The sequence below is a fragment of the Myotis nattereri genome (assembly GCF_964212035.1).
Source record: "Myotis nattereri genome assembly, chromosome: 21".
Lineage (NCBI taxonomy): Eukaryota > Metazoa > Chordata > Mammalia > Chiroptera > Vespertilionidae > Myotis > Myotis nattereri.
In genome coordinates this window covers 4,543,873-4,564,467 of record NC_138097.1, presented here as the reverse complement: position 1 = coordinate 4,564,467, position 20,595 = coordinate 4,543,873, and the positions used below count along the sequence as shown (strand labels likewise).

The 20,595-nt window shown below is 45.2% G+C and overlaps 1 protein-coding gene across 1 annotated transcript; it reads left to right on the top strand.

The window, feature by feature from the left end:
- Positions 1–1,274: 1,274 nt before the first annotated feature.
- Positions 1,275–10,985, top strand: LOC308535673 (ankyrin repeat domain-containing protein 26-like). Its single transcript, XM_081114645.1, has 5 exons — positions 1,275–2,199; positions 4,184–4,336; positions 6,531–6,812; positions 7,609–7,803; positions 9,565–10,985. The coding sequence occupies exons 1-5, from the start codon at positions 1,306–1,308 to the stop codon at positions 9,634–9,636; spliced, it is 1,596 nt and encodes a 531-aa protein (XP_080970771.1). The 5' UTR covers positions 1,275–1,305; the 3' UTR covers positions 9,637–10,985.
- Positions 10,986–20,595: the final 9,610 nt, after the last annotated feature.

Genomic DNA, 20,595 nt, shown 5'->3' with positions numbered 1-20,595 from the left:
TCTGAGCATGACAGGGTGGCGCCGCAACCTCCCCATCGACCCTGCCTTGAGTGTGACAGGGGGCGGTGCCCCAACCCCCCAATCGGCCCTACCCTGAGCGTGACTGGGGGTGGCATCGCAACCTCCCGATCCGCCCTGCTCTGTGCATGACAGGGGGCGGTGCCCCAACTCCCCAATCGGCCCTGCTCTGAGCCCAACCAGGGGCTGCACCTAGGGATTGGGCCTGCCCTCTGCCACCAGGGAGCAGGCCTAAGCCAGCAGGGCGTTATCTCCCGAGGGGTCCCAGACTGCGAGAGGGCACAGGCCAGGCTGAGGGGACCCCCCCTTCCCCCTCAATTGCACAAATTTTTGTGCACCAGGCCTCTAGTAATATATATTTAGTGATCATTTATTGGTAAGTAATTTATTCCTAGTAAAGTAGATCAGTGGAACCACCCTCCCCATATCACAGTTAATACTAATTTAAACATCATGAACAAGAAATAAAGGTTATTGAAGCAGCAAAGAATCTCACAGTTTTCTAAAAAGAGCTCTGTAAATTTTATATTATTCACTACCTGTTTTTTGAAAAATAGGCTTCTTTTGTGTTTCCGTATCTACACTAAAGGAGAACTATGGATTGGTGCAAGACCACAATTGTAGAGTCTGAAAACCTGGGGGAAATCCTGAACTTGCTTATATGTTTAACCCCTCCATTCCAGATTGTGATAACTGAATGAGTTCATTGATGGATGTAGAAGTGCTCAGGAAAATGCTGGATTATCAGTTATTAGTAGAGATAGTTTGTATAAATGACTATGAAAGTATTAGAAAAGTAGAATATCTATGGGATAATATTGGGGATAAAGAATTTTGGGAAATTTAGTTTATCCTATTATAGGCATGGTTAATACTCTTACTGTGGGGTATGTTCAGACTGTAATCTCAATTTGTAAGTGTAATTAGAATTATTAATCTTTTACTTAAATGCATTCTGGGCTTGTGGTGATTTAGAAAAACCCTTTCTAATTCTGAGACTCTTAAAATTCTGTTGTGTGTTTTTCCACTTGAAAATCCATCATATAATATTATATTTTTGAACTTTGGGGAATTTGTGCTTGTATAAAGTTAGAGGTTTGGATCCAAATCTATTTTTTTCCAGTGAGATATCCACCTATTGCAACCTTTTATCATAACACAGGTTATTCTTTAATTTCAGAGGCGATCATGACGTGTCATTTCAGTGTTTTAGCTCACAGTCTCCTTTGTGTCCCTCAGGTTTCTGGGAGTTCTGAAAAAGAAAAATGTCGATTGGATGAAAAGCGCATGTTGTGGGATGAAATTGCCAAGCTGAGACTGGAAATGGACTCAGTAAAAAATCAGACCCTGGAAATGGGAAAAGGATATTTTGAGGACGTTGCAATTGGCAAAGAAAAGAAGGACCATCCTCAAAGGACAATAACAGAAACAGAATCTCAACACAATGCGCAGCTTGAAGTTCTGAGAGCTGAGGTTAGGATGCTAAACCATAAACTGGAGATGGAACAACAAAACCGAGGAAGACTGGAAGCACAAGTTGAGTCATACCGGTCTAGACTAGCTACAGCTGTACAGGACCATGAGCATTGTCAGGCATCCAAAAGAGAGCTACAACTGGCTTTCCAGAGAGCAAGAGATGAATATTTTTGTTTATGGGACAAAATGAATTTGGATATGTCTAACCTAAAACATAACAATGAGATTCTTTCTCAACGACTTTCTGAAGTGGAAAGTAAAAACAGTAGCTTAGAAATTGAGCTTCACCACATGAGAGATGCTCTCAAAGAAAGGACATTGGTTTCAGAAGGTGTAGAAAGAGACCTCAGTCAAAAACAGTGTCAAAAGGAGGAAACTGAACACGTGTATCAAAAGGAGCCAGGTGGAGTGGATAAAGACATTGGACAGCAGGAATCCTTCATGGAGAGGCTATCTCAGCTACAGAGTGAAATGATGTTGCTTCAGCAGCAACTGGATCAGGATCACAACCAAGCTGACAGAGAAGAAAAGACGGTAATTAACACCCAAGATCAGATTCAGATTCGGGATATCATAAAAATATTTGATCGTAAAAATCAAAAGTATGTTCTTCGGCTGCATGGAATAATGATGGACTTAATCACCAAATGGAATGGTTTTAAAGAAACAGTATATCAGTATGAAAATACTAATGCAGAAAGAAATGTAAGTATCCAGACACACAAGTATTTTTCAAATTTCCTAAGAGAAAATTCAGAGTAATATTTGATGATGGCTAAATGCTGAATCTAGTTGAATATTAAAAACGTAGAGACTCGCCGAAACCGGTTTGGCTCAGTGGATAGAGCGTCGGCCTGCGGACTGAAAGGTCCCAGGTTCGATTCCGGTCAAGGGCATGTACCTGGGTTGTGGGCACATCCCCAGTGGGGAGTGTGCAGGAGGCAGCTGGTCGATGTTTCTCTCTCATCGATGTTTCTAACTCTCTATCTCTCTTCTTTCCTCTCTGTAAAAACTCAATAAAATATATTTTTAAAAAAACAAAAAAAAAAAAACAAAACAAAACAAAAAAACTTCCCCTCCCTTTAAAAAAAACAAACAAAAAAAAAAAAAACGTAGAGACTATAGCCCTAGCTGGTTTGGCTCAGTGGATAGAGCATTGACCGAGGACTGAATTGTCCCAGGTTCAATTCTGCTCAAGGGCACATGCCCGGTTGCAGGCCCAGTCCCTAGTAGGAGTGCAGGGGACAGTCAATCAATAATTCTTTCTCATCTTTGATGTTTCTATCTCCCTCTCCCTCTCCCTTCTTCTCTGAATTATATATATATATATATATATATATATGGTATAGTTTATAAATGTGTTTGCTCTGTCAGCTTCAAAGCAGACATTGTATCCAGTAGAAGAACATTAGACCTGATAGATGCTTTGTTTTGAGTAAAGACATTTGCTGCCCATGAAATTTTAAGAGGTTACATTATAGACTATTAATAGATATAGATTTATATTAATAATTTGGTCTTACATTGATAGCATAATAATTTTAATCTTTCTGTCACCAAATTTAAAACCATTAGGAAGTAGATAAATGGAAATGCTCTACCTAAAATGAGTATTTTGAAATTAAGATTCAATTAAGTGGATTAATTTGACAGCTAAGTTCAGATTTCCAGATGAACTGAAATGTAGATGCTGTATCATATAGTACCTTTCCTTCAGTAGCATCTTATATACTTGAGTTGGTATAATGTTATTTTTATTCATGCCAATTTGAATTAAATTTGGAAATATTTCAGTCTCAAGTAATATATTCATATGACCTCTCAACCCTTTTCAAGGCATCTACTTTTCGTTACATCATAATTTGGGACAAATATGATGAGTTTTTGCAAATCTATACTTGATTTAATCTTCCCCCTACTATTTATAATATTCTTTGAATACTTTTACAAATAATGTGCTTATGTTTCTCATTTTGAGGCCTAATTACTATCATTTGGGGATAAGTTTGTCCAACACAGAGAGAATTGTAGCTCTCTGTGATTCATTACCTTGGCATTGGATCTCCATTTCAGATTAGTGAGGGCTGGCAGGGTTTATGTGTAGCAGGAAGGGAGGTGAAGGCCTGATTACCTAGGGCCTTGAAGGCCATTGGAATGACTTTCCTTCTAAGTTAGGAACCTATTGGGAGGATTTGAGCAGGAGATTGAATGTGTGAGGAACTCAAAGTTAATTGAAGACTCTGGTTAAAAAATAAATAAAAAGAGAAATTTTTCCATAATATCGAATTTACTACCACTTGATCCACCTAATGCCCATTTCTCTTTGAGATGTTAGTAGATTGTAAAGCTTTGAGATTTATGGGGGAGGGGGATTGAGAGTGGGACTGAATCAGCTGTCTGATGAGGCAGGAGGGTTAAATTTTCTGTGACTTTACCCTGATTAAGCAAACAGGAGCATGTCCATATGAGGAAAAGAAGGTGAATTGATGTAGCTGGTGATATTTTTCCAGTCATAGATGATTGTCATAACATTATGATAATAATATATGACTCTAACAAGATATACCCAGGGTAGGGCAAAAGTAGGTTTATAGTTGTTTGTATGGAGAACAATCCAATAATTAGTCAATTAGTAACATAATTTAAAATAATCTGATTTATAAAATCAGTAACAGAAATATCTTCCTAGGCAACTGTGAGACAACTTCAACAAGAACTGGCTGATACCAAGAGAAAACTATCTACAACAGAGACTTTTCTGGAGATTGAATCACCTCATCATATGCATTTAGAAGATAAGAAACCAGATTTCAAGAACAAGCTAGATCAAAGCAGAAGTCAAGTATGTATGAAATTTAACCTGTCATCAGTTAATCTATAGCTGGTTAAATAATATAAAGTGTTTTAGGGTACTACTATTCATGGCAGCTTTCTTGTGTATTTCATTGTGGTTAATATATGTAAAGCCAATGTCCCTAATGACCAGACTGACCAAATGACCAGACTGACCAAACGACCCGTCGCCGTGAGGTGGCATTGACCACTTGCTGGTCTCTCCCCACAGCCCACGAGAGGGGTCAGGCGGGACTGGGAACTGGTGAGCAGGCTGAACTGCTGACCTCTTGGCCTTCCTGCCCCCCAACCCGAGGCTCCGATGGACCAGCGATGGTGAACAGGGGATCGGGGTGGGTGGCGGGAGGACCAGGCTGACTGTCAGGCCTTTGGGATCACCAGCTCATCCCAGGCTGCTTGGAGGCTCAGGCCTGGGGGAAAGAAGGAGCCAGCAAATTCATCTCCATGCGCGTGCCTTCCTTACCTCTTGTTATGTCCTTCATTTTGAGGTCTATTTTGTCAGACACAGGTATTGCTACCCCAGCTTTATTTTTCCTTTCCATTTGCCTGGCAGATATTTTCCATTCCTTCACTTTCAGTCTGTGGGACTCCCTTGTTCTGAGGTGGGTCTCTTGTATACAGTGTGTATATGGGTCATGGATTGTCTCACCAGCTGTTTAACTCGCCAATTCCGAGTGGATGTTATTCGACTTAGCTGTCCCTTCTATCTGCTCCGTGAGAAGGCGCAGGACACGTCCACCTATTTGGCCGCCATTTGAAAACCAGCATTCTGTTCTCAATGTCAGTATCTGTGCCAGTTACTTATTGCTGCTTAATAAACCACCTCCAAACCTCGTGTCTTAACGCAGCACTTACCTGGTGCACAAATCTGCAGTGCGTCCAGCTCATTTCATTTCCACTTGCCACCAGCTGGGAAGACTTGAAGCTGGGAAGTGGAATCATCTACAGCAGCGCTTCTCAACCTTCCTAATGCCGGGACCCTTTAATACAGTTCCTCATGTTGTGGTGACCCCCAATCATAAAAGTATTTTCATTGCTATTTCATGACTGTAATTTTGCTACTGTTTTGAATCGTAATATAAATATCTGATATGCAGGATGTATTTTCATTGTTACAAATTGAACATAAAGCATAGTGATTAATCACAAAAGCAATATGTAATTATATATGTGCTTTCTAATGGTCTGAGGCAACCCTTGTGAAAGGGTCGTTCGACCCCCAAAGGGGTCACGACCCGCAGGTTGGCGATCCACAGGTTGAGAACTGCTTATCTAAAGGCTTGTTTGTTCATGGGCTGGTCAGGTGCAGTGGGCTTTTGGCTGGGACGCTCCCTGGGGCAGTCTCAGCTGGACACCGGTATGAGGCCTGACCATGTGGCCGGGGCTGCTTTGTTATTCACAACGTGGTGGCTGGGTTCCCAGAGTGAGCTTCCCTGGGGAGAGAGTCAGAGGGCACCAGACACATCCATCACCATTATCACTGACCTGCCAGCAAGTGTGTTGTTGATGGTGATGATGTTGTTTTGTTTACTATGTTCCCTTATTTTGTGGGAAGTAACAAAGAATTTCAAGACAGCATTATTGAGTTAAGCCTCCCACGCCCACTTTTTTGGTTCTAAAAAAAATGTAGAGTTTATGGAGCTAAACTTTAACAGTAAGAGTTTTAATTTCTCCGTAATCCAGGGAATCATTTCTTCTTGGAATGCAATTCTAATTAGCACCAAATGTTTTTGGTTCAGTAAAAGACCTATGGCATTAGAATCCATATTTGTAAGAGTCATGAATTAGTCTCATTTTGAAAGTCTTATCTTGGGAAGCATTTGATGACAGTTCTGAAAACCACAATATGATATCTCTAAAACTTTTTTAAAGATTGTGAAGAGGTAAGATGGGGGAAGAGGTAAGAGACTTTCTACTAAGGGCCAACGGGTAGTCATTTTGTGGAGGAAAGACATGAAACAGTCATAGAAAAAGGAGCATAAAGTCAAGTGCAGATGTTGTGGGGCAAAGGCGGCACCAGTAAATGTATTTTTGTGACTCCTGGTCATTTTAACTTTGGTTTTGATTCTGAGTAATTAAGGTTCCACCATACAGATAACATGCTATTGCCATTGAATTAATTTCAAAATGTCATACTGGTGAACACACCTTCATAACCAAACTAGATCCTTTTCTTCATGCAGAATGATGATCTTATTGGAAAACTGCAACCGTCATCTTCAAACTGTATATGTCTGGATGAAGAAAAGACAGCTCAAGAGGAGTTATCGAGGGAAGCACTTCTAAAGGAATGTAAAGAACTAGAGGCTGAGATAGAGCAGAGGAAACAAATGGTAAAAATGCTGAGAAGATATCAGGACAAGCATATGGCGGAAGACTTTGAAGTAGAAAAGCATACACCGAATCTTGATGAATTGGTAAAGGATATAACAGACAACATGACACAACTCGACTTATTTTTACAGGTTAATTTATTGATTTAATGTGCTATAAATCACTTCACTGCAAATTATGTTTCTGATAAATACAGGGGTTTTGCCTTTCCTTTACTTCCTTTAATGGCAATTTATTTTACAGATTTCTGGAAAGAAGGTGGCATTTGTTTTCCCTTTTTAGTATTTCAGTTTCCATCATTATTATCACTGAATTGATCTTTCTGAATGATTCTTAGCGGAGGATCATTTTATTTTTAAGACCAGTTGATGTTAAACAAGACTATTTGAAAGAAAAGGGGGCCCTGACCGGTTTGGCTCAGTGGATAGATTGTTGCCCTGTGGGCTGAACGGTCCCGGGATCGATTCCGGCCAAGAGCATGTACCTTGGTTGCGGGCACATCCCCAGTCGTGGGTATGCAAGAGGCAGCTGATCAACGTTTCTCTCTCATCAATGTTTCTAACTCTCTATCCCCTTCCCTTCCTCTCTGTGAAAAATCAATAAAACATTTTTTTTTAAAAAAAGGAAGGGGAATGTGATTTAAAAATTGTTCCATACTCTTGAGTTAAGTTATATCCTTCTACTTTAAAATTTTTAAACTGATTCTATTATTCCTTGATTTATCAGTTTACACGAGTACTAATAGAAGAATGATTAACCTTATAACTCAGATTTAATTCAGTGGACATTGATGATAAATATTTTAAATGTCAGCTTTTTTTCACACTTAAAACTGACCTCTGAGTTGTTGACTCAAAACTAAAGAAGGCAATTGTAACTGTTCATGTTATACTTACTTTAAAAATGTATCCTTTTTGTTTGCTTTAGACACAAAGAGCATCTCAAGAAATCTCAGAGCCGTTAACATGTACTCATAATGCTTCACATAGAAGTCATCTGGAACTCAGAACTCCGCTTTTGCAAACTTCTCAAGATGATAGCAGAAAGAGAATCAGAAAAACACATGTGACTCTACCAAGAAGTATTGGAACGCAGCAAATGATTGGAAAGGAAACAAACTTTGTAAGTCAAATGCAGAATCAGAGAAAATAAATTTAACTCAGTAATTAGCCTCTAAACTTAAAACATAATTACTATTGTGCCAGGTTCATGAGATTAGTGGGGCGTGAAAGCTAACTAAATAGTATAACTTTGGCAAATGAACTTACCATTCAGATGTTCTTCCAGGACAGTTGCATCTCTCCTCCTTTTTTGGTTTTACATGCCTTTAATTTTTTCCCCTTAATATTTTCATACAGTTAACCTGATCTACCAGTCGTTAAGCTGAATGTCTTGAAGCTCTAAAATTTAGCAATCCTATATAATAAAAGGCTAATATACAAATGGACCAAAAGGTGGAACGACTGGTCGCTATGATGCGTACTGACCAGCAGGGGGCACAAGCTCAATGCAGAAGCTGACCCCTGGTGGTCATTACGCACCCACAGGGGGAGCACTGCTCAGCCAGAAGCTGGGCTCATAGCTGGCGAGTGCAGCGGCAGTGGCAGGAGCCTCTCCCACCTCCACAGCAATGCTAAGGATGTCCAACTGACAGCTTAGGCCAGAGATGGCGAACCTTTTGAGCTCAGCGCGTCAGCATTTTGAAAAACCCTAACTCTGGTGTCATGTCACATATAGAAATTTTTTTATATTTGGAACCATAGTAAAACAAAGATTTATATTTTTGATATGTATTCTATATATTTAAATGCCATTTAACAAAGAAAAATCAAACAAACAAAAGGAGTTCGCATGTCACCTCTGACACGCATGTCATAGGTTCGCCATCACTGGCTTAGGCCATCTGGCGGACATCCCCCGAGGGCTTCCAGACTACAAGAGGGCACAGGCCCAGCTGAGGGACCCCCCACTCCGAGTGCATGAATTCCGTGCACCGGGCCTCTAGGACTATTATAAAATCGCTTGCCAGAATTCCCCTAAATAGAAACATTTAAGATAACAACTTAAACACAATGGGTTAAGTTACTCCAACACAATCAGGTGCTTGGTAAATTTACTTTCTTGATTGTGACCTTTGCTATTATCACTAGAGGGCGTCTTTAGACAAACTGTCCTTTATAGTTTTCTACTCTATATAAAGACATACATGTTAACTAGGGAAAGATTAACGTAGGGGTGAGGGGCAGTAAATTGACAAAGTGGCTAAAAATAATGTGATCTGCAGGAGGAGGGTGTGGGGAAGACAGAAAGGGCAGATCCCACCTCCAACGCCTTGGTAACAATGTTATAAGCAATGGCCTCTGGAGCTGTTTTCGGTCATTTGATCACCAGCCAGGCTATCTTGTTCTCCTTAGAGGTTGTTGCTCTAAATTATGCCTCAGTGTCAAATGATTAACATCTCCAAGGTAATGAGTGTATTGTACAAGGGTGGTGAAGGCAAATGCTTGGCAATGACTTTGAGGGATTTTTAAAAAAATCTCTAAAGTGGCTACTAAGTATGTCCAAGGGCATCTTCAAGGATCCTGTAAGTACCGCCCTTCCAGAGGCAGCAAGTATTACCCGATAAGCCATCTGCATCGCTGACAGCCTCCTGACTTTGGATTCCTTAGCTGGGACCCCCTCTCCCCACTCCCTAGAAACATAAGTACTTTTCAGAACAGTTTAGAACCTATACTTGAAATCGAGTAGCTCTGCTCTGACACATTTTCATTGTTAAAATGCAATTTAATGAGAAATTCCAATTATTATTGTGGCTATTTAAAAAATGCAAGTCATTGAGGGAAAAATAAAATACTAAGCATCTGCTGTTTACCATCCTCACAGGGCTCAGAAGCAGCCAGCAGAGGGCAGCACCGAAGTGCTCCTTCTGGCAGGAACAGCAGAGCAGATGACTGAGCGCTGCTAACATGAGGCCGGTCCTGGAGACACCTGGTGGTGGGAATCCTGAGGACAGCTTTGCAGGCAATAGGAAACTTGGTGTTCCTCCTCTGAGGATCTTTCTTTATGCATCAAATAAACTTGTAATACTAAACTGTTCATATTTGTCTTTAAGTGAAAATTTTTGCCATCTTCTTACATAGAGAACATTCTTAATTGCTACTTTCCTTAAGCATTTTTATTTCAGTTTTTGTAAAATGTCTTACTGAGCAGTTGTACATTTTCTAAATAGTGAAATGAAGGAAATACTTGAATTTTTATTTTATATATTTGCATTTTTAAGTGAAGTTCACTTATGTCTACATCTTGCCAGCCCTTGAATGACTGATGACTAAGATGGAAATGTCAGGCCATCTTGACATAGCAACTAGCTTTTGTTGCGTATCAGTTATTAATATATCCATTCATTATCTCATTCATTGAGCTTTTTAGTTCCATAATTCGTTTGGTTCATTTTATAGTTTTCATCTCTTTGGTAAGGTCCTTCTTTTGTTCATTAATTTTATTCCTGAGCTCATTGAAGTGCCTTCTTGTATCTCATTGAGTGTCTCCATGACTGCTGTTTTGATTTCTCTCTCCCTTATATCACAATCACCCATTATTTTGAGTTCCTTTCTGGAGAATATAGTCATTGTCTTTCTGTGTAATTGTTACCTTGGTGGTCCATGCTGCTTGATGGGTTGTTCCTCTGCTGGCACATTTGAAGTGGTGAGCACTTTTCTTATTTAGGAACATTTTCCTTTCCACAATTCAGCAGGTTGATAATTAGAGGTCTTTCTTTAGCTGTCCAGTAGGTGGCCGGATAGCACAGTTTTTGTTCTCTCTTACCTGTACTACTTAAGCTTGGGAGGGGCACTTCTCCTCACTTGCTCAGTAAAGCATTGGCACAAGGTTGCCACTGAATTAATTAGATGGAGTCAGAGCCTAATCATTCACCAAGTCCTGATTCTGGTTGTGCCATGGGGATTGTTTCCATCTCTCCTGGGCAGGACAGGATTCTGATTTCCCAAGTACATTTAGCCAATGTAGAGTCATTTGTTGTTCTTCAATTCATTTATTTGCTGTTTTGTGTTGTTTTCTTCTTCTCCTGGTGACCTGGGGATAACCATTTAGCCACTGGGCGCAAAAAGAACAAAGGGAAGAACACAGACAAGTGTCCATTGGCCCGCCCGGCTGTGTTGAAACGCTTTCAGTCCTCATCTTCCTTGAACATCCCGCCCCCTTCAAAATAGGTTCTCCCTTTTCCCGGTACTGGAGATTCCCTTCCTTTTACCAGTTCCTCCACCAAATACCCTCCCTCATTTATGAAAAACCCAAAAAAAGAAAACACAAAAAACGAATCAGAGCCTTCAAACTACCAGCACGCCTTCTGAAGACAACGGCCTCCTCTCCTGTCGGCCTGCGGTGCCCGAGCGGCTGTAGGAGGCGGAACGGGTCCCCGTGCTGCTTCCATTTGTTCTGTTAGTGACAACGCTGTGCCAGCCCTAAGGGTCACACCCCATATGCGAAACTCCTGTCTGAACCTCCAGCCACTGGTATCTTTTGAACAAATCCACTTTGGCCTGGGGATGCTCACAGTGCAATGACAAACCGCCTTTCCAGTGGCAGACACTGTGTGAGCATGCCCCTTAGGACACGTGTCACCTACTTCACCTCCATTAAAGCATGTGTGTGCATATGCATGTGCATGTGCATGTGCAGGTGAGCAGATACACACATGCACGCACTGGCTCATGGCTGGGCCCTTGTGGTCTGGCAACTCGACTCCCTCTCCCAGAAGCCTGGTGGTCCCAGGAGAAGCCCAGACCCGCCAAACCACAAAGACCTGGAGGCCCTGGGTGGACCCTGGAGTCAGGCTCACTCTTAACCCAGAGCCTTTCCAGGCCTGGGCCCCACGTCCTTCAGGCCAGGGCGGTCTTCCAGGCAGGTGGCCTCAGGCTTTGCTTCTCTCCAGCTGGCTCCTGGGGCCCGTTTTCTATAAACACTGAGTCTGCCCGGCCTGGGTGATGGGGCAGTGAAAGCCCTGCCCGCTCCCTCCCAGCAAGTGTCCACAGTGTGCAGGGGGGAACATGTGCAAGAGGCAGTGCAGCCTGATTTGCAAAGTGGCTGCAGTGCCCCAGCGTCCCCCATTGAGGATGACACTTTGATTTATTATTTCTGAGTGACTTCCAAGGGTAAGAACCAAATGTAACATATTACATACATGTGTTCACACTTGTGAAATATATGTGCTTTGAGTGTCCCCCAAATATATATACTACAGGGTGTCCCCCCAAATGTAAACACACTTTAACAGCTGATAACTCAATTTTCACTCCATTTCAGGGTTAACAGATTTGACGTAATGGGTGAAGCCAGACTAAACTTTGAACAAAGATGTATCCCCTGGACTTTCTTTTGGGGACACATAAAGGATGAGGTGTCTGGCACAGAAAGGGCCACAGTCCAGGCATCGAAGCTGCTGTTGACAGAAGATGTGAACAGACAGAACGCAGTGATTCTTGGTGTTTGCGATTCCGTTGCTTCCTCGGCAGCAGCGCCTGGACCAGAACTAAGGCAAGCGAAGGCAGTGCAAACAACAAGAATCGTTCCTTCGGTTTGGTGTTTGTACGTATCTCTTTCCATAGCTGCCCTGGATTCCTCAACTTTATCTTTCATGTATCCCCGTAAAAAGCCTAGTGGAGAAATTTTCTTCATTCAAAGCTTAGTTTGGCTTCACCCATTTTTTCCAATCAGTTAAACTTGAAAAGGGGTGAAAATTCAGTGAGTTGTCAGCTGTTAATCTGTGTGCACATTTTTTTGGAACTCTACTTTCTGTTCCATTGGGAGTCATTCTCTTCCACCGGAGTCTTACCTGTGTGTACATTGAAGGGGGGGGGGCGCCCTATATTTATGTTCAAAAGGCAGTCATTCTGTCCTTCAGGAGTTGATTTATTATTTCTTTTCACTGTGTGCACATTTTTTGGACCACCCTATGTTTACATCCCATAGGGAGTCATTCATTTTATCAGGTGTCTGACCTCTGTACACCATTCTTGTGGACACTCCATGTTTATATTCCAAAGGGAGTCATTCATATTCATTGGGAGTCTGATCTCTGTATACCTTTCTTGGGGGACACTCTATGAATGTTCTATAGGGAGTCATGTGTTTGCATTGGGAGTCTCATCTGCTGCTGTGTGTATTTGGCCGGGTTCGTGACCCATATTTTTTCCTCTTGCTTACTAAAGGTGCTCATTGTGGGATGTACTAAACCTGGTGATTTGGGTTCTATAAGGATTTTCTCCATTTGAGCTCAAGTACTGAGAAAGAAATGTTAACATGGTCCATTTTCTGAGTGCTTTGAATTTTGTATTAAGTAGCCATTGATTCTGGAACACAAGGACGGAATTGTAATAAAATGAGATGTTGTAGAATTGAGTCCTAGTTTTCCTCACCGCTCGTCACTGGCAGCACTGTTGGGGCGTTGGGTCTCTGGGCTCCCTGCTCAGCCCCCCAGTTTTCTGAGCCCCTGGAATCTGCCAGCTCCCTTTGCCAGGAGGAGAGCATGGGAAAGCGAGGTTTCCTGCTTACCCTGCAACAGCGTTTATCTTATGCTCCTATTAGTTGAATCCCATTTTTATAGGAGATTTATATCACAACGGGAGGTCAGCTTAAAGGGATCCATTGGATTTTTCCAAGGCCATTCAAAGAGGAATGTCAGGATAAGGAGGGAGGGAGGAAGGCAGGTAGAGATCCCCTCCAGACCTAATCTAATGGTGTTCTGTCCAACTGCCGTCTGCATGTCCCCTTCCTTCCTCACCAAACCTCTCCTGTCAGTTGCCTCCTGTCACTTCCTTCCCCATTTTTTCCTGAGGTCCTGCAGCTGTGGGAGCTGCCCACTCAGCCTAGCTGCCCTCCCCAATGCTTTGAGCCAAACTGAGCAGCGCCACCTGCAGGCCTCCTCCCGTGCCCCTTTGGCTGTTGCAGGCTCTGACACTGGCCAGTCACCCCTTGGAGCTCTCAGCCTCTGTCCCATGATTCTCTCTCCCCTGGGACAGGGCTCACACTCCCCAGTCGCTCTGCCACTCACTCATTCCTTCCATGAACACTCATTGACTGCTTCCACCATGGAGGTACCTCCCTCAAGGCCCCCTCTGCAGGGTTGACCTCCTGCTCCCCTAGGTCTGAAGCTCTACTCCTAAGCTTCAAGCCTGAGGTCGGCTGCCTTAGCTCCCCTGTCCAGGCTACAGGCTTCGTCCACTCTCCCTGGCTCCTCTGGGCTCCCTAATTATTCAAGCAAACCAGCAGTCAATCACAGAAGCCAAAAGCCTGTGGTGCAGGCTGGACCCCACCTCTCTCCATATCCCTCATTTGATAGGTCCCCTGAACCTGAGAATGTCTATCAAATCTGCCCACTCCATCTTAGATGACTGTTCTCATCCCAGGTCCCATACACACCCCATTCCCTGGATCTTGGCAGGGGCTTATCAACTGGTCTGCCTGTGTCCCTGAACATTTCAGCCCCATGCAACCTCTTGGCATTCACCCTGGGTGACCTTCCTTTTTGAACCTTCCCTCCCTCAGCCTCCACACTAGCTACTTCCATCCCTTCGTGGTCTAGCTTCTCCATGGGTCACCTCAGAATGCACCCAACACTCTACCACCCTCCAGCTCAAGCTCATACCCATCCGCCACTTTCATTGCAATCTTCCCAGTAGGCTCCAAACACCTCAAGCCCCAGCCTCTCCTGGGAACCTCCAGATCTGTTTCCAGCTTTGATGTCCCAAAGACACCTCCAACTCAAAATGCTCAGCACATGGTTCACCATCCTCCCCCCACCAAAGCCTCTTTGTTCATCCTCTCATCACCTCTGTCCCCCATCCAGACCTGTGCTGTGCCAGCATGGCCATGCCATGGGTGAACCTGAAAGGGTGGGGGGTGGCAATGGTGAAGGATTAAAGAAGAAAGACAAGAGAATAAAGCTGGGGCTAGGTGGGACGCTGCCCTCTGAATAGAGAGACAGTGCCATGGCCTGCAAGCCGAGTCTACTTTTACAGCCAGACTCCATGAAACAAAGTAAGGGCATGGTCAAGATGTTCACAATATTCTCCCAGGTTTCTAATCTACTCAATTACATGCACCTGAACTCTATGAAGCACCTCCCACAGCCTACCTCACTGAGCGACATGGACCACAGGTTCGGACCATAAGGTCAAACTTATAACTATAGCCTTTGGCTATAATTGTGCCGGGACTTGCATGTGGCTTTCCCATGACAGGATCGTGTCCTCTTATTAGTCTGAAGCTTGAACCTATCCAAACAAAGTAGCCGCTCTCCACACAGACCATGTGGGGTATCCCCCTCTCTCTTTACCGTGTGGTATCCATCACTCCCTCAGCTGCTTCCAACTCTAATGTTTTATTCAAATACCCAGCCACACCCAGGTGGTGGGTCCCTGGGCAGTACCATGTGGTCCCCTTGCTGAGAGGGCATCCCAAACCATACCCCACTGAGCTCCAGAGATGCACCTCTACACTGGCCTGAGATCTCTGTGATCTGCGGAGTGGGAAATATCCACGTGACAGCTCTGGGCTGAGGTCTGCCTGCAGAGACAGGGGGATCACCTATGGGACAAGGGGCACTCCTCCTGGGGAGAACAGCAAAGTGCGAAAATTAGAAAAGTTTGGAAAAAGCTTGGGAAGCATACAGCCAAGTGTTTATCAACCAACCAGAGGAAGGGGACGGAATATGTTTATCTGTATGCATACACACACACACACACACACACACACACACACACACACACATATACATGTATGCACACAGCTCATTGATTCCCTTAGAAAGTTCTCATTGATTTTGCCAACAGTTGTATTTATAGCCAACCTATGCTTGCCCTCAACTAACAGATGAGTGTGGTTCCAACGTGAATGTTGGATGCTGTTTTCTTTTATGCTATCAAGTAAAACAAGCTGAAGGTGTCTATGAGAACCTCACTCAATCAGGTAGTCCTTTTCTGAATGGCAGCCTCAATTTCTTATAGTGTACTTGTATAGCACCCTGGCCCTACCACTAGCCCTGTTGCACACCCATCGGCCCCTGTGTCATTCATGGGATGTTTTATATGTGCAACCAGCCCTTTCACGAGGTCCAGAGAAACAGAACTTTCTGTCCACCAACTGCCCTGAATGCCTGGGGAGGGTGCTGACTTTCATTCACTGAGCAGCTACTGTGGGTCAGACTCCTTCTAAGCACTCTGTGGGAACAAATGGATTTACTTCACGTAGTTCCTGTTAAATGTGGTGACAAAAAGGGTGACTGACTCCCTCTTCCCAGTTATCACCAGGAAATGATTGAATGAGAGACAGGCATGCTGTCCAGGGTGTAAGACAGAAGGGAGAGACTGTAGAGACTTGGGTGGAGGTAGTGAGGGTGCTGAGTATATGCAACACTGGAGGAGGTGGGACAGATGGAAGACGAACATTGTCATGTCTGCTCTTGAGTCTCCCTCGCACAGCCCTGCACACCTGGTCTCAGGCCCTCTGGGCAGATATCAGCCCTGGTCCACTTGTCAAGGCACAGGATGGTAGGTGCCCAGGGAGGCAGTGAGGAGCCAGTGCCCCAGGCACTCCCCCTCCTCCTCCTCACCCCCAGCCTGGAGGCTGCAGCTGGGAGTCCCTTCCTCCACTGTGCCTTCTCTGCAGGAGCTTAGGAGACAGTGATCTGGGCAGGTGGGCAGGGACCAGAGCTCTCCACACTGCCTCTGAAACACTCACTCCCAGAAATCAGGGTGAGGACATGGTTGGACCTTCTGGGGCTGCAAGGGAAAACCTCTCCCAGGTTCTGGTGGTGCCAGCTATCCCTGGTTCCTTGGCTTAGAGACCCATCCTCCCCACCCATCTCTTGGTCCAAATGACATGACCTTCTCTCTGCGAGTGAGTCTAATTTCCCTCTTACAAGGACACCTGTCACTGGAGTGAGGGCCCAGCCATCCAAGAGCCAAGGCCTCCTCTGAGCTTGATGACAACTGCAAAGGCCCCATTCCCAAATAAGGCCACGGTCGCTGTGTCCCATCAGCATGGATGTGGGGACACTGCAGAACACACCTCAGGACAGGTATCACACGGCACACGGAGACATCGAGGCCCGGGGTTGAGTGGAAACAGCAGACTCAGAACATCAAGCTGAGTAGAAATTTCCTGTAAATACTGGTAAATGCACGCCCAGGCCCAAGGGCACATTTTGCTACAGGCATGAGGCCTCTGTACCAGGACCTGCAGTGCTTTCCTGTGTGAAGTGAGCCCATCTCTGCACTCACCTACTCAGTGCACAGAGTTCTGACAGTGGACACGTTGCAGCCTCCCGCCACCAGGGGGCGACGCGTCGCCTGTCGCAGTGCTCTGCCCTCCAGCACCACCCGGAAGTCCCGCCTCTGCGGGGAGTCAGCAAGGTGTATCCAGTAGACAGCGGAGTCCGGGGGTGCAGGACTGTTAGGCTGTGTGGCTGCTGGCAGCGCGGGGCCGGAAGCCTCCAGCGGGGACGTGGGCCTGGGGGCGGCGGGCGGAGCCCTGAGGCGGCTGCCCTGCGGGGAGGAGGGCGTGCAGGCGTCCTCAGAGGGCAGCCCTGGTGGAGGTGTGCTCCCTGCAGGGAGTCAGGCAGCTTCTGCAGCAAAGATGGGCAGTGGGGGCTGCGGGGCGCTGGCTGAGGACCCCCCACTCTGCGTGGACCAGCTGCTTGGGAGCCGCCTTCTGAAGTCGGGGTTTGGGTTCTGAGAAAGACTCCTCCGCACGGGCCAGGCCCGCCCTCCCGCAGAGGGTGATGGAGCCCGCGCTGCCTGTGCCCTGTGTGGCCCCAGCTCAGGGCGCTGTCCCAGGGCTTTCCTGGGCCCAAGTCCTCCTGTGACGGACCGGGATCCTCCTCAGCCCAAGGGTCTGGGCTCAGACAGAATGTCACCGAGTTGGAATAAACGCCATAGACCTGACCCCCTGCAGCAGGTCAGGCGTCCACTGGCCGTGGGCACAGGAGGTCATTGGTCCACTTCGCACATCGACTTCTCTCCTGGCCTGAAGGACACCAGGAAGGACTGGTGCAGGGGCCTCGGCATGGTGCCTGGGAGCATGGCGTCCCCTGAAACCTGTGCCAGAGGGATGAGCTCTCCGGATGGGCGTCCATGAAGCTCCGGTTCTGTGGGGACAGGAGCGTCCTCGGGGGACCCAGAGTGTGTCACCAGCCCAGGGGGACGGTCCCTGCGCTGCTCTTGAGTCTTTTATCAATCAAACATCAGGTCTCCGCAGAGTGTGTGCAAGCCCCATCAGAGCTCATGTAAGTGCTTAATAACGTCGGCAACGTGAATGGTATTGCTGGTTTTAAACGCTCTCCTAAGTTGTAGTTTATATTGAAGACACCAAATAAATTCAAAATTTGAGAAACATTGATGTAATTAATTAATTCCTATCGTGTGTTGAAAACATTCAACATGAGTAGTTTATACATAAACTAGAGGCCCAGTGCACGAAATTCATACACTGGTAGGGTCCCTAGCAGCTGCCTGCTGGTAGCTGGATACTCCCTCCATTCCCCCAGCCAGCCCCGCCCCCTGGTTGAACTCCAGGACAACTCCCCGTGAAGTGGACTGTTTGCATACTACGCTTCTGTTATATAAGATTATTTTTATGTCAGCAGAATTCTAATTTCTCTTTTCAAAAATATATTTCTATTGATTTCAAAGAGGAAGGGAAAGGGAGAAAGATAGAAACATCCGTGATGTGAGAGAATCATTGATCAGCTGCCTCCTGCAAACCCCACATCGGGGACTGAGCTCGAAACCTGGGCAGATGCCCTCACCAGGAATCAAACTGCAACTTCCTGGTTCGTAAGTTGACTCTTAACTGCTGAGTCATGCTGGCTGGGTAATTTCTCTCTCTCTCTCTCTCTCTCTCTCTCTCTCTCTCTCTCTCTCTCTCTCTCTCTATTTTAAGTTATATTTGAGCTTAATGCCCTGGTCATAGTATGCTCTTCAAGTTTTTTTCATGCAGGGGCTCCAATAGGGAGTTTACAGGTTATATTTATTATTTGTTCCCTAAAGAATGTCCCCTGTCTATGGACACTGGCCTCTGTGAAGTCATTCTCATCTGCCCAACTGTGCCTTTCTCTGGAGTCTTCTAGCATTTAGTGTTTGCCCTTCAGCAATGACACGTGTATATCACACTGTAACCTGTCTGGTTGAGCTCAGCTGCACCCACAATTGAAGCAGCCCCCCATAACCTGCTCTTCCCCTCAGGTTTCTTCTTCCAGCTTCTGCTCGTCAGAGTTTAATCTTTTACGTCTAGTGGCCGAGTTGCTGGTCACAACTGCTAGTTCTGTTCCGGGGTCTTCCTTCCCAGGTCCAGCAGGACTGCATTTGTGCAGGTCTCACTTCCCAACTGGAACTTCAGCACCACTCTATGCCTCCTCCTCCAGGCTCAGTGGGCACTTCAGAATGAGTGCCGTTAGATGTGCAGTGTTTCAGACAGAGATGTGCGGTGGTATTTTTCCAAGGAGCCAGATGGCTGCTTGCTGAGGCAGTCCACCCTAGGCTTAGAAGACGAGAGGGTGTGCTTACAGGGGAGGCTCCAGTGCTGTGGCAGATTGCTCTGTGCTGCATCTGCCGGTCTGTGTTGCTGTGCATCAATACTGTACACTCAGACATGTTTTTAAAGTGTATGTCCTGTGGGCCTGTGCATCCTACCATGTGTATAATGATGCGTTGATTTTAAAAGTACTGACTCCTTCAGCATAAACACTACAGCTTGTTGAAGAGAAGGATCCCTGAGAGGAACTTGCTGCCACAATTGTCAGGTGTTTGCAATAACGTTTCGTCTGTTTAATTTGTGCAGGTGAAAGCTCCCAATCTGGAGGCCACAGTGAGGAAGTTTGATGACGTCTGTAAAAAGGGCAGTGAAGGCAAAGAGTTTGACAACTTGTTCACCATCATTGCCCATTTGTATGACTTCCACCTGGTACAGTCTCTGCTCATATTAGTCATTTTGGAAAAACTTACAAGAAATTTCACAGAGAAAGATATGGGACTGATCCTATTAACACATTTCGTACCGCTCAGAAGCTTTCTCATGTTTTGCCTGTCATCTGTTAAGTACCGCTCATGACTGTTCCTGTTTTTCACGCCCAAGAAAAAAGGAGCGAATCTAGATACTTATGTAAATTTTGTTTGGTCCCTCTTCATAGAGGAAAATGTTTTACCCGGTACCATATGCTAAAAAAGTACTAGGAACTTTAATTGTTTAATTGTTTAATTGTTTTTGTAAATAAAAATGTTATAATGAAAACAACACCTAAAGTTCATTATGATGATTTAAATAACGTGCAGTTTGCCCAAAAACGTGCGGTCCCTGGCGTATGTCTTAGAGATTTCTATGCGGTACGCAATGTGTTAATGCTGAGAAATGTGGGCTTTTTGTTGAGAAAAGATAATGTTTTGTCACTTTAAATGATCACAGAGACCCAGGCCGAAGCCACCAGGGCAGGCGGCAAGTTCCAGGACAAGACAAGGTACGATGGGCCACTCGACCTGCCTCCTAAGTACCTAAGAGTTCAGAAGCTGACCAGCACATAGAAATAAGTGGGGTAAATGCTGTTTCATTGCCTAGTAATCTGTTATCTTCTGCTTCTGTGATTTGATATTTTAAATCTTTAAAACTAGAGGCCAGGTGCACAGATTCAGCTCTCCAACATGCCCTGAGGAGTCCCAGGTTGCTAGAGGGTGCAGGCCTGGCCGAGGGACCCCACTGGTGGATGATTGGGCCAGGTAGGGATCGTGGGAGGGCTCCAGGGCATGTCTGTCCCATCTAGCCCAGTTCTGATCAGCTGGACCCCAGCAGCAAGCTAACCTACCAGTCACAGCATCTTACCCCTGGTGGTCAATGTGCATCATAGCA

Bases quoted from the DNA above. Each gene is read 5' to 3' on its own strand.
- LOC308535673 (XM_081114645.1), top strand. From the start codon at position 1,306: ATGTTGTGGGATGAAATTGCCAAGCTGAGACTGGAAATGGACTCAGTA. The intron at 4,337-6,530 runs GTATGTATGAAA...TTCTTCATGCAG, and splicing joins TAGATCAAAGCAGAAGTCAA to AATGATGATCTTATTGGAAA. The intron at 7,804-9,564 runs GTAAGTCAAATG...CCATCCTCACAG, and splicing joins TTGGAAAGGAAACAAACTTT to GGCTCAGAAGCAGCCAGCAG.